Source organism: Semicossyphus pulcher, unplaced genomic scaffold, assembly GCF_022749685.1.
Source record: "Semicossyphus pulcher isolate SPU_LCO1_2020_fin unplaced genomic scaffold, fSemPul1.0.p SCAF_12, whole genome shotgun sequence".
Taxonomy (NCBI): domain Eukaryota; kingdom Metazoa; phylum Chordata; class Actinopteri; order Labriformes; family Labridae; genus Semicossyphus; species Semicossyphus pulcher.
The window spans coordinates 27367118-27381474 of NW_027211626.1; the positions used below are offsets into that span (position 1 = coordinate 27367118).

General features: G+C 41.5%; 1 protein-coding gene across 1 annotated transcript in view; it reads left to right on the forward strand.

The window, feature by feature from the left end:
* The window catches only part of LOC138589060 (regulator of microtubule dynamics protein 2), a 40950-nt gene extending 27064 nt beyond the window's left edge, over positions 1 to 13886 (forward strand). Inside the window, exons 6-11 of the mRNA XM_069659342.1 lie at positions 5193 to 5268; positions 5873 to 5950; positions 8498 to 8596; positions 10421 to 10474; positions 10557 to 10637; positions 10743 to 13886. Coding sequence (XP_069515443.1) covers positions 5193 to 5268; positions 5873 to 5950; positions 8498 to 8596; positions 10421 to 10474; positions 10557 to 10637; positions 10743 to 10796 — 442 coding nt within the window. The 3' untranslated portion in view covers positions 10797 to 13886. The remainder of the gene's footprint in view (positions 1 to 5192; positions 5269 to 5872; positions 5951 to 8497; positions 8597 to 10420; positions 10475 to 10556; positions 10638 to 10742) is intronic.
* The last annotated feature ends 471 nt before the right edge of the window (positions 13887 to 14357 follow it).

Here is a 14357-nt window from a genome sequence, read left to right on the forward strand (position 1 = left end):
TGACAATAGATATGTTACATAACGCCAAAACAAAACTCTTATCTCTCATTATAGATGTTTCTATTAGGCAGTTATACATGTGGGAGACAGGAGCAGAGGTTGAACTTTTACGTAACCACCAATACAACCTCCCACAGTCTAACCCCACAGTCCAGGTGCAGAGATGAGCCAACACATTGCATGCTGGTCCAATCATGAACAGCTCTGCCACTTGCTGAATAATGTTAGAGCTAACCAATCAGAAGGAGATAATAATATGTGCTGCGGTAGCCTGGATGTTGAGCAATCCTTCCCACAGTCCTCACCTGCGATCTGGATTATGATTACTGTTTCCCTCTGGTATGCTGCTCCAGTCGCTCTCTTTACCTAATCACTTCAAGATTTATTACATTTAATCACATCAGCATATTAAAGCATGTTGTAGACAGACAGGGATGACTAGCTGGTTAGCAGAGCTCTTGAAGGAAAACTACAGTTAGCTGAGCTCATTAGTTTTTTATTGACTTGTTGAATTCAGAGTATTGTGGGCGATTTAAAGGACTCAACAGAAGCTAGGACTGCCTGTGTGTTAATGAGGATTGGTAGGATGTCAATTACTTCAGTCATCTATTAATTATTGAAGCAGCACAATGCATTAAGCTTTAAACATTTTGGGGGCAATAATCATTGTCAAAAATTGTCATAATTTCCCACGTTCTTCAGAGTGATGTCATTTGTATAAACAGATATCTGCATCCCTTTGTGTTTGTAGGCTGAGTTATATTCACCAATCATGTTTAAGTGGGATTTCATTATATGCAGGATGAGAGGTGCAACACTTTGATTAAAATGCAACCTCAGAGCCCATCGGCTGTTGTCAGGCAACGGCAAAGTATTGGGTTTTTTTCATCTGTGTCTCCAGTGATTCTAGTGTTTTTTGTCTGCCACTTCTTATATCTATGTGGAATGTTTTGTAATTGTAAACAGAGCCAGCCGAACTAGCAGTATACGTATGGAATATTTCATATAGCCAAAAACCTCATTATTCTTAACTTAAGATGTTATCCATCCGTTAGCTATACCTCTGATCCCTGCTGACATTGGGCAAGAGGCGAGGTACAACTTAGACAGGTCCCCAGACAACCACTCATGCACACGTTCACACCTTAGGGAAATTTAGTCACCAATCTCTTTTTACAGATTCTACATAGAAATGTAGAATCTGTAGGCAGGGACGTGGATTTTAGGGATGGCAAGTTTTCTGGTTTCCGTTTGTAGTACGCTTGTAGTCCATATAATATTGACCAATCACGTATCAGCAGGCTGTGGCGTATGCAAGAAAAACAGTCCGTATGGAGAGCAAAAGCAGGCGGAACGTAATCCACCATAATGCTATCCTGGCTCCCATCAGCAGCTATCTGGTGATGATTTAGCTTCTTATTAATCTCTATAAACAGACATCTGCAGCAAGTGCAACTAACAATCTGTTCCAGATCAAAACTTTCAGCAAGCCATTCAGCGTTTAGATTTCCTGACTTCCTTGAATGCATCATAAATGATGGATCTGACCTCCATTCAACAAACTTCTCACTTTAAAGTAGTTTTCTTCTCCTCTTGAGGACAGACCTGACAAAGGTTCATGTTGACTTGTTCCTAATCTGCATCATGATGTTGTTACTTCAGCAAACTGAAGAGCCGTTAATTAAAGTCAATCACAAGAAAATATCTTTCTTTTTCTATTAACAATGTAGCACGCAGAAAAGGAAGTCCTGACTGGAAGTCGTTTGTCGCCAATCGCTGGATAAACCAGAATGCCTGGCATGTTCACCGTCGTCCCCACAGGCTATATCGTCGTCAGACTGTAGCCGATGGGATCCGAGATTGCCAATTGACATAAGTTGCATTTCTTTCACGTTCGTGGCCAGCTTTCCTCCAGGCAACATTCAAATCAATATTTATTGATTAAACCATCCAAAAGTCTGTGATATATTTCAGTCTGTAAGTGGTCAACATATAATTCCATTTTAAAGGTTTAATCAAGCAAAAATGTTTTGTTAAAGCTCCATCCTCAAGCTAAGGCTTTCTCACTTCTATTGTGCAACCAAATAGTTGAAGCTCCAGACACTGTGATCACCTTTTAGTTCTTCCTCAAAAAGTTTGACTACAGTGTGGTGACCAAGCACAAACCAGCAGCGTCCTGGCTCCGTTTCCTGCCAGCATATATTTAGTTTCTGCAGTTTCTGCTGATAGATCGCTCAAAGCCTTTACATCCAGCAGTGTGTTTTCATTGGAAGCCAGGCAGCACCACACACATAGATAGCATCTCTGCTCCTGTGATGTTGAGGAGATCTTCTCTCATCGAGCGCCAACCAGCGGCAGCGTGGCCGCACCCTGCGCTACCTTAAGAAAATCAACACAACTTTTTGGTTACAGTTGCTCACAATTCTTCTGCCTTTGTTTTCTTTGCAGAGAATATTCAGGGCACTTAGAGATGATGTGGTTAGTGCTTGTCTATCACTGATAATTTTCTACACCGCCCACACTAAGTAGAAGTGATGATAGTTAGTACAAAGATTGATGTTTGCTTGATGGTTCACCAAATTGCAACCTCCTGAATCATGTCTCTTTTTTTTCCTTCTGTACAGACTGATGAGGTAGTCTTTGGTGCAACGTCAACTCATGTCAAATGGCCAAGTTTTTACCAACATTATCTTTTTTTAGTAATTACCAGCTAATCATGTTGTAAAATATGCACTCTGCCACAGCTCTCTACTTCTCACCCCTTCTTTTGTTTTCTTTCATCGTTGTAATCTGTCGGCATGCTGCGCCTGATCACAGTCCAGAGAGCGACTACAGAGAACAGTAGCCCACCGCCCACTCAAGCCCTGTTAAAAACTCCATTCACACATACCAGACACCTCAGTACACACACACACAGCTCCAGATTCCATCTACCATCAGCACCACCATGTCAGACTACGCTGTCAGGTGACCTTTGTACCCGCCGATCCTTCATGTAAAAAGGTGTTTATGTCGCTCCGTGGTGTTTGACAGAGTACCAGCAGGATTAAAGCAGCCTTGCGGTGAAACGACTTTGATCAGCTCTTTCCTCTCCTCTCCAAACCCACAGCGTCACGCTGACTTACAGATCCCAAAGCTGAAACCGCTCTTTGTTTCCCCTCCACCTGCCCACTGGTCCAAGTCGGTGTCTTAATTAGAGAGCGAAGCAGTAAGGTGAAGCAGCTTATCTCTGCTGATGTTGTCTAATGAGGAGTCTCGCTAAAGAAGGTCGAGTGTTGGTGGTTTCTCAGAACTCCTTTGGTTCCTCATTGTTAGTGACCCAGAGAAAAGGTGGCGTGTCTCTCCATCCCTGCTACGTGACTCTTCACTAGAGGAAAGCTGCCATAATTATAACGTTTTTTCACTTTTATTAATTTACATTTAAAACTTTTTCACACATTTGTTATATTTTCAGACAAATATAATGTGCCTGCTATCATAAACACTTGGAGTACTTCAACAGAAAAAAATAAGAATCAAATGTAGCAGTTGGTGCATTCTTGTCCTTTCTTGTTTGCAAGTTCACTGATTACACCTACAGAGGTAGTTATACAACCCTTATCTGATTTTAAACATACTTCAACGACATCTGACTGTGAACACAAAGTATCGGTCTGCTTGGTTCATGCAAACAAAAGTGAAAGTGAAAATAGATTTAGCTGTTAAAGCCGTAACGTGTAACAAATGAGCTTTGACGTTCCTAACCGATCAGAATTAGCATGCATGACCTGAAAACTAAGCTAACTGACAAAGAACAGATGCATGCAGATAACAGTGTGGTTTTAACCTTCACAACATGCAAACACAACTTTATAATTGAAAAATTCCTCTGGATCTGGAAGAACACTAACATAGGAAGATATCAAATTTGACGTTAAAATAATAACGAAATAACAAATTATTTCAGGGCCAGTGAATTTGGAAAGTTACTAGCCCTGAGTGTCAGTGGAAAATTGTCAACCCCTGCAACGATTGAGAGTAACTGTCTTAAAACCACAGACTGTGTATAAGAAGCAGACTTCACCCACTGGTTTGTGAAATACCGTTTTGAAGCCGTAAGTTTGGCATTTTGTCCACCGCCATCTTGTTTGTTTTTTTTAACCAAAAGTGACCATATAAAGACAGTTAGGTGGATACACATTGTTATGTCTCTGTCCTTGTTGACAGGTCTCTTTTATTTAACTCTATATTAGATCATAATTTACTGAATTTTCTACTGGGCTGTGGCTCAGTGGTAGGGTCGTCTTTCGATCAGAAGGTTAGTGGTTCGATCCCCAGCTCCCTCAGTCTACATGTCGACGTGTCCTTGGGCAAGACGCTGAACCCCAAATTGCTCCCGGTAGTGTGCAGTTGTGTACTGTGGAGTCTCCCCCTGCTGGCCATTAGAAAGAGTGCAGGTTTAAAGCACTAACAAAGTTATTATGCAAGAAGGTTTTAGACACTGTTTTACCATCCAACAAGTACTGTTGAAGCACCCTTACACCTTTAATTTAGCAAAAAGTTTGTGTGTTTATGTAACTCCTTTGCAAATGTTGCATGAACAAATACCATCGTATAACTCGAGAGCAAACAACACGCACAGCTAGTACTGCAACTAACATCAGCTCTGACGATGGTTAGCAGACTGTCGTTACAGTTGCTGCTGCAAAGCTAACATGAAAAGAGGACAGGACAGCTTCCCAGAGCAATCACAGCAGCTCCTGGCAGTGAAGCTCACAACTTACATTAAAATAACAGCATACCTTTGCAAACTAGAAAGCTTATAGAATGCCACTTTGTCTGTTTAGAATGTACAGAACCAGGGCTGTGTTCATACACAAAAGGGACATTTGTGATGCAGATTTTTCTTTGTTTATTTATGGATTAATTTGCATTTTAACCCATTTTTTTTACTTTGACGATTTTGTCAGCTGAGCTCTTGAAAAGTGGATCATGTTAACTGCCAGCCAAAGAGGTTGATGCCTTCTTTTAGCAGGAAACAAGGGAACGTTTTGAGTGTGGGGAACATGAAATCAGTTCTACACAATTTCCCCTTTCAGTCAGACGGTTGGGGCGTGCATAATCCTAATTGAAAATCTTTTAAAACCCAGAAAGGGTTAGCTAAGCAGTGTAAGTTGTAGACTTCTTATGAACACATTACTGTGTGTCCACAGGTATGCCATCATGTGTGGGATCATGGCAGAATACGACACAGTGCAGAACAAGATAAAGAACGGATACATCTTTAAGGTGAGTCATTGCGTAACACGGAGAATACTCTTATATGTTGTGTCTGTGTCTGTGCTTGTTTCTAAAATGGGTGGCTCCTTGCATTATGTTTATTGTGTGTATACATTTTTCATACATACAGTATGCAGGTTATAGCTTTCCCATGAACTCTGAGTAGGGGGGACTAGCTACCCATATCACTTAAGCCAGTAAGCCACTCCTACAGGCCTTCAGTTGCATAAGGCAGAGTGTGGAACAACAGCACGTAGCATTTTATCTTCTGTCAGCGGCTCCCTCCCAAACACTGTGTATCTGCAAAGCTCCTGACAGGTGAAAGAGACAGAGATAGAGTGCTGGAGTGGGAAGATATGAAAGAAAAAAAACCCGGAATCAGAGCGAGGGAGAATGGAAAAGAGCGAGGGAGGGAGGGAGGGTGTGTGTGTGTGTGTGACAGCCAGGAGTGTGTGGTCGCGCGGTGAGATTGCGTGTGTGAGAGGTGTTTGTGAAATAGTTGTGGGTTGGTGAAGCAGGACAGATCAGGTCAGAACAGAAGGCAGGGGAAATAGCAGCCGTGTCATGAATCAACAGTGAAAATCTTCTCCCTGTCTGTCTGTCTGCCTCCCAGGATCATCTGGATAAAGCCATCGAGCTGAAGCCGCATGACCCCATGTCCTACTACCTGCTGGGCCGCTGGTGCTACGCCGTATGTGATATCTCTGCCATCTCTCACATAGACAAACAGTGAATTTATGGAGGCTGACATGTCTGCATGGCCTAACCCACCCACGGTTTCCCCTCATTCATTCCCACTGTTTAGCTTTCCCTGAGGTTTGTTTTTCCCTCTGCGATATTTGCAGAAGGCGCTACGGGAGGTTAACACCATCCATTGTTAGCTTTAAATCAGATTGGACCAGGGAGATATGTTCATCCTGTTTCTGTGGGGCTCATGTTCCTGCAATGCAGCGCCTGATTGTTTCTATGAACATCATGTCCCAGTCAATCGTTTAATCACCACTGGTGTATATAAAATACAAGTGTGCAGATAAAATACAGTCTTTAAAAACATGTTCTGTTCTTTCAGGAGCTTTTTATCAAATAGCTCGGTGCCAGTTGTCAACCTGACTGCCTGAAAGAAAGGAAGGAAGCTATTACAGAGATTGCTCTGATTACATTTTATAACACTCACCTACACTGGTAGCAGAGGAGGAGTGAGGGACTGTGCATACTTAGTGGAGCAGTAACACCTGATATTTCCATGGATTGAGTTTTATGGGCTGTCTGTGGTGCGTTCGTGTCTAACAATGATCTACTGTTTGTATTCAGCCAGCGGTTCTGTTTCTGTGATGACGCCAAAGCAATGCTACACCTGCAATTAGACGCTGCTTTGATGAATAACCGAGGCAGGAACATTACATGTTTGACCCAGACTTCTCCTGGCCATTATCATCTCCTCTGGAAAGTATCAGTGAGCAGGCTACCTGTGGTCGTGGAAATACTGGAGATTCATCATCAAGTTTTTCTAGCCTGGAATAGAAGAAGAAAAATGTTCCTTTATGGGAACAGTACACACAAAATTAATGTATTCTGATTGTTACAGCCCTTAATTAAGCTGTTCGAAGATGTAATAACGTGTAACAGACAGGAGTGAAGACCTCTGCATACATGAGTTGGTCAGTTAGCATCAGTATGCTTAAGCAACATCTAATGAGAAATTTAAAAAGTTAGACAAAGAAATGCTGCTCCCAAATATTTGACCAAAGTCAGACAAACAAAGGTGGCCTTGCGGGTAATGTATGCAAGTAAGAGGATGAACTGGGGACACAGTGAATGGCTTTCCATGGGTTGTTGAGTAACAGTATTCAGCAGTATCCGGATAAGCTCAGTTTCGTGTGTTATGTTTGCTGCACTAGTGAATAAAGCATCTCTGTTGTGCAACATTACCATGGTGGCTCAGGACGGTTATTCACTTGTCAGTTAGTGAGCTAGTTGGCAGCTTGGAGCCAGGCTAAGGCCAACTTAATCCAGACACAGTTCCTGGAGAAGGAGGTGAAGTTAACCGAGCCTCCTAAAGATGTCATCAACCCAGACATGAAGGTGCTTTGGGCTGGGTGTCGATAAGGATTTCTCAATTCGATTCCTATTAGCAAGGTCCCGATTCCATTCGATATCGATTTTTGTCAGGGGTCTTTCAGTTACAATATCAGGGCACCTCTAACCTGGTGCATTAATAACATTTTTAATGTTGACAATAAGAATTGACCCCAAAGAAGTAACATCATGTACTTTTTATTTAACATGACAAACACACAGCACGATATTAACAATATTATGAATTAGACAGCTTATGAACTTTTATCCAGTTTTAGTCTGAACATCTGTCTCACGGTTTTGATAAACGGACTCGGCTTCAACTTGCACGGCGATTTGGCCACGAGATCTCATAGTGCCAAGAACAAACGAGACTAAGAGTTATAGGGAAAGGCATACTGTATAACAACATGCCGAAAATACACTCGCGGCCAAAGCCGACGCTAACAGAGAGTAACATAAACATCCGTGCAAAACTAACTTACATATTCATGGACGCACACACGATAAAAAGAGTCCGTCGGCGATCACTGATGTTTCCATAGTAGCTGCAGTAAACAAGTCCGGGCATGTCTCCCTCACTGCCGTGTTTCAGGGGGATGCGCTGAGTTGTGCTGCGCTCAGGAGCGCTCAGAAACGTGAGTGATCAGACACATTTCTACACACATTTTTAAAGATCGATCTCAGGATTTATGAATCGATATTGGGTCATTCTAATGAGAATCGATTTGAATCAGAAAAAATGATTTTTTAAACCCAGCACTAATGGTGTTGCTCTTTCTTTGAATCTGGAAGGACGAATATTTGCACATTGTGTTTAACCAACATGAATAAACACAATTCATGATTCAGTGGTCAGTCTCACACTAGTAGTGCAAGGCAAAAAGTCACTTCACTTCTGAACTAGCAACCAGAAGTAGACCCGAACATCTTAAGTCAGGGCCATCCTGAGACATAGAAATATTGTCTTGAATTTACGTGAATGGATTGAATTTTCACGTCATGTCACTGAGAAGTTTTTATTATTTTATTTCTATCAAGTAAAACATGGGCTGTCAGGGTGATCGTACCACCCCCAACCTGTGGAACAGCCTGAATGCTATCAAAAAGAGACATGAAGTAAAGTTCATAGTTGTCTTGTAATGAGGTGGTTATTTTTCAGGTGGCCCAGTTATCATGGCTTGAGAGGAAAGTTGCTGCAACATTATTTGGAGAGCCTCCAAGTGCTACAGTTGAAGACGCCCTGAAGAACTTTCTTAAGGTACTTTGATTCAATCATTACCTACAGTACTTTGTTTTCATGTGTTTCACACCTTCAGTATGCCAAAAACTAACTACTTCTAACAATGTGTCATCCATGTCTGGATTCAAAGTGTTCGTGGTGATTTCACACCACATTAAAACCCGGCATCAAAGCACGCTATCATAGGGAGGAGTCCACCCGACGAGTTGTACAAATCAAAGGTAGTCATGCTGCCTTCAACAGGTGATTGAAGTAGCTGTGAAGAATAAGTTCAAATGCTGCATATTTTCTCACCTGTACACCTGGATAAAGAGTTTAATGTTAGGGGTTAGAGTTAGGGACTCTTGGCTTCAGAAAGTTGCAGAAATTGTTGGGGGTAGCTGTGAACGAGCGGGGTTTCAGTTACTGACGATCTAATAAGCACTTTGATGAAGAACACTTACACATTTAGAAACGCCATCACTGAGTCTGTGTGCCCGGGTTATTATCAAAGTAAAAGAAAACTAGAAAATAAAGTCAAATTTCTTACAGATTATTGATGTTCTTACTATGCTACTGTTAAATGTATAGCATGCCTTCCCTGAGCTGCCCTGAATAATGAAACATGTTTGTCTAGCGCTCACTTGCAACTTGTCTGAAGGTTGCTCATGTTCCCAGTTTTCACTGAACAAACACTCTGTATTTGAAAAGGCTTAATCTGTGTTCCCACAATCCAAATGTTTATATAGCCGAGGAATGAATTTTGCTTCTGGCCAATATATCTCTGCATGCCTTTTCCTCATGTCTTGTGTATCTCATCCGTCAATTTGATTTAAGTGATCCCTGTTACAACATGTCGCTGGTGACCTGGAGGAGGGCTTCCTTTGAGGCTGTTGAACCTTAACAAAAGCATTGTGCCAGGTTACACAGGTCCCCAGCCTCAAATCAGTGGTTATACAGGTCCCCAGCCTCAAACCAGTGGTTACACAGGTCCCCAGCCTCTGACCAGTGGTTATACAGGTCCCCAGCCTCCAACCAGTGGTTATATAGGTCCTCTGGCCTCTAACCAGTGGTTATCAGAATCAGAATCAGAAATACTTTATGAATCCCCGGGGGAAATTCGGGAGTTACAAGAAAAATATCAAACTGTTATGATAAAAAGAAGATGCCTAAATATAGAAAAAATAAGGAAACGAACAGGAGAAACTGTAACAGGCTGGATGTGCGGTCCCCGGCCTCTAACCAGGTCCCTGGTGTCTAACCAGTGGTTATACAGGTCCTTGGTGTCTAACCAGTGGTTACACAGGTCCTTGGACTCTTACGAGGGGTTTTACAGGTTCTGTGCCTGTCACCAATGGTTATAAAGGTTCCTTGACCTTGAATCAGTTGTTATACAAGTCCAAGGTCTCTAACAAAGGGCTACACAGTTCCCAGCGGCTAACCAGAGGTTATATAGCCTCTAACCCATGGTTTTATGGGGTCCCTGGGCTTTAAGCAGTGGTTATATGACTCCTTGGTCTCGAACCAGTGATTAAACAGGTCCACAGGAGTCTAACCAGTATTTATATACTGGTCCCCGGCCTTTAACGATGGGTTATCTGTTCCTGACTGACTATTGGAGGACTGTTCAGGTTGTGATGATTATAATGGTTCAGGTTATAATGAAACAGATCTAACTGTGGACCGTCCCTGCCTGAAGATAAGTGGCGTCATCTTAGTATAAACCTTTGAAATGTTGAAATGATTATCAAATGTCTGACATACATTTTTAACTGTAGCCACTGTACCATTACAGCTTCATCTGTGCGTGTCTTGACCACATTATGTGTCTCTAATCTGACAGAAAACTGTTTTTTTGTTCAGGTTGAGGAGATCCATCCAGCATATTCCAAACTCAACTATGTGTTTCTAGCTAAGGTAAGTGTCGGGACAACACTGTGACTGTGGGATCCTGCTCAGACTTAATGCGTTAACTGTTATTTGTTCTTGTCTTTGGCAGTGCTACAAAGACCTGGGCCAGCGGGACAAGGCGAGGAAGATGTGTGAAGCTGCGTGTTCGGTGAAGGTGGTGTCCAAAGAGGTAGAGCTCGATACTGCATTTAAAGCCATCTCAATTTCTCTGTGAATCAGGAATCTTAATACAACTTTACTTTATTGTATTTAAATACAATTTTTTGTTCCTCAGGATGAAGAGGCACAAAAGGAGCTGGACTTACTCGCTCCGGCGTTGGGAGTATGACCGCAGCAGCAGAAGATGTATTTTCATAGTGCTGCTGATGCCGTGTGTGAGTGTGTGTGCATAGTGTGTAATGAGAAGCCATCATAATAATTCACTCTGTGAGTGGAGGAAAGTGTGCTGCTGCATCATATCATCTATGGGTTCAGACGCTGCCACAGTCAGAGCCGTCCTCTGTGCTTTTAAATCTTTTATTCTTATTATTCTGTTTTTATTTTAATGGTGGGAAACAAACTTTTAATTAATTAATTAATTAATCATAGGTTAGAGGGAATACCTTTTGATTGTTAGCGCACATATAGTATATGTATATTCCCAGTTTCTGTGTGTAGCAGACACCCTCTCTGATAGCTGTACTGACACTAAAGTGTGTCTCCAGGATACCAGGTTTACTTGAACACAAAAACGTATCACTCTTAAGACCCACAGGACTTTCTGTTCTTCCTCTTCCGTCCTGCTTTTTGTTGCGTCTCCCACCTCATTATTCAAGAGGCAATAACATAAGCTCATCAGACAATGGTGCACCCAAACAAAGATCTTGGAATGCCGTGACCTCTGGGCGACCTGTCGTCCTCTTCACTCTGCCTTTAGTCAGTCCAGCATCAGCGCACTCTGACACATTTGTATGCATTTTTTAGAGGAATGATTGGATGAAACATGTTCAGAAAAACTTTTCTGATTAACTATGGCTGTTGACTTTGGCATCTGTCCAACACAGAACCCTTATTTCTCTGATGTCACACTCAGCATGGGAAGCTCAAATGCTGTTATCACAAGGATAATGTTGTATATTCTGCTGCGTTCCAGGTTGCAAAACGTGAAAACGTTGGGAATCTGACAAATCATTTTACCCCTGCTTTATTGATCAGCAATGGATTGTGAAAATCCAGAGGGAACTTGGGCTATATTTCTAAATAAATATATACTTGAGGCATAAGTTCTTCTAGCACACTCTTGTTATAGAGATCTCCTCACAGAGTGTTTCTGGTCCATGGAAACATCTGGGGGCCACTTCCTGAATGTTGAGTTAACGTGACATTTCAAGCTTGTTACATCCTTTCCGTTTTACTTCCAGGTGAAATAAATGTTGTTATTCAAGAATTCATTCACCACTTACCCATTGTATCTAGTTACGCATACAGTCATTTGGATTAGGGCATGGTTGAATGCTAACGTTGGCTGTTTTCAATGATTAGCAAATGTCTGTTATCTTTTCAGTTACTTATCGATAAGGAAGTGATAAAATGGTACCACTTTCAGATTCTTTGTACAATTCTTTGACTTGAAGCTAAGAACACAGTGATACATAGTAATCCTTCAGATGACAGCATTAAAGTGTTCCATTCTTAAACTGCGTCTAAATTCAAGGGCTGCATCCTTCGAAGGATGTTGTCTACGGAGGATGCGCCATTAGTAGCCTGTGTAGACACTAAGTCCTGGTCTGGTCTACGGAGGATTTCCTGTTTGCTGTTCACGCCCTGGACCTTGCATCACCAAACGCGGCTCTTGTTGCCGAGCAATAGGTAGCTAGCGGGCTAACTAGCTCTCATAACTAACGTCATGTTACGTAACCTATTTTTTTAAAGATAATTGTTTCAAGGCCCCTTATGTGTTTTAACATTTTATCGGCATTTAATTGAGTAGAAACCCAAAATTTTGCAGTTAAAGTGTTTTCCTCGGCCGCTTGAGAGTCCGCCATCTCGTTTGAATTGGCGCGCAATGAATCTTGGGATACGTTGACTGCCGCATCTGAAGGAGCCTTCGAAATGGGACAGCCTTTGACTGTGACACAATCGGCCTTCAAATACGTCCTTCGAAGGGTGCAGCCCCTGAATCGGGATACAGCTAATGTGTGAGGTCGGAGGAAAATGGCCGCCATGTGCATATTGTAAATAATTAAGTTGCATCCAATCCTTGCCGCCCATTTTCAAGCCCTCTAGTATAACTGCTTTTTTTTAAATGATCTAACATGGAGACATAGGGCACTCTGGGAGATGGAGTTTTTGCCTGAATCCTTTTAAACTCTCTATCACTACTTGGTTTTCATACTTTAAGATTATACCCCACATGTCTTCGGCTCAGTGAGCTTCTGTCTGATCAACAGAACTTTTTTAAAAGCTCCTGTTCCAGGGTCATATAAAGCACCTGTACAGGTGTTTCTGTTTTACCATTCTCCCCTACGTTTAAATGGAGCTCTGACTTTCACATTTTATTGGTGTCATATTGTTGTTAAACCTGTGGAGTCTAAAGTTAGTTTTAAGACGTGTTTTATAATGACCTTTTACAGCGTCAGAGAAAGTGGCGTACCAATTAAACCGCTTTGTTAGAAAAAATGTTTATAGAAGGCTCTTGTTAAGCTGCGTTTATACATCAGCTAATTATCCCTGTTAAGGATTTGCTCAGGTTTTAATTAATGTTAAAAACACAAACATGGAGACCATGAGGGCCAAACTTTTCCAACTAAACATCATGGTTAGGCTTCATTAGTCCACTGAAGAACAAATAACGTGATGTGTAAAACTAGTGTGCATGAGAGTGGAGTCGCTGACGGGGACACAGGAGAGCAAGGTGTGTGTTTGTCTCAGTGTAGCACAGAGGTTACGTTGATGGCTTTAGCAGAAGCTGCAGATGTAAAGGGCTCGTGTCGTATGATTGCATTCCAGGTTAAACAACGGCACTAAAATATAATCCCATCAGACTAAAGTCATGTAAGAATAATGCATTTGATCACTTGTATGCATTCCTGATTATTTTAAACTTGTGTTCTCTGAATCATGTTGATGCATCGTGTTTGAAATGTGAGGTTATAGTTGAGTTCATTCTTCAGATTTGTTTTGGATTTAGAGTTTAGAGTTAATTTAATTTAATTTGTTGAAGCTGCGTGAAAACAAGAACTGTTCTTTTTCGTCACTTTACAGATTTTTCTACCAGCATAACGAATGTATGTGATTTGTTTCAAATGCCAAAGTGAGTAAAATATTCTCCAAAGTTCTATCACATGTGAAACACTACAAAGAGATGATACTGTATGATATAAGACAGGCGGTGTGCACTGAATGATTAATGGTACCCGAGTCTATAATTAAATCTGTGCAACAGTTTGTCGTTTGTCTCCTTGTGTGCGTTAGTTTTATTGCTGTTTAGACGAGTTCACTCTGCAATTACTTCTGTAATCTGTAACTTACTATTAAAATGTTCAGAGATTTATGTTATAAAATATATTTATCTTAATCAGCAACATTTACAAGCAGGCTCCTGCATGACTATCACTGATTGTAGAGGCTTTTTGTGCCAAAGCATTTGTGAATTTGTTTCTGAATCAGAATCAGGCCAACTTCCCTCCAGTCGAGTCATGTCTCAGAATTTCTTTCCATGTTGCCACCACTACAAAGTGGAGCCTCCCAAATGAGCACAGGTGTTTGTTTATACAGTCCTGAAAACAGATTTTATAAGCCTCCCGTGGGCTCCCTCTGAAGCCCGGGCTGAGACCGAATATACGCTGTTTTGTCCTAAATATGAAGGAAACTTTAGATGTTTTTATATTTATGCACAGGCATTATATGG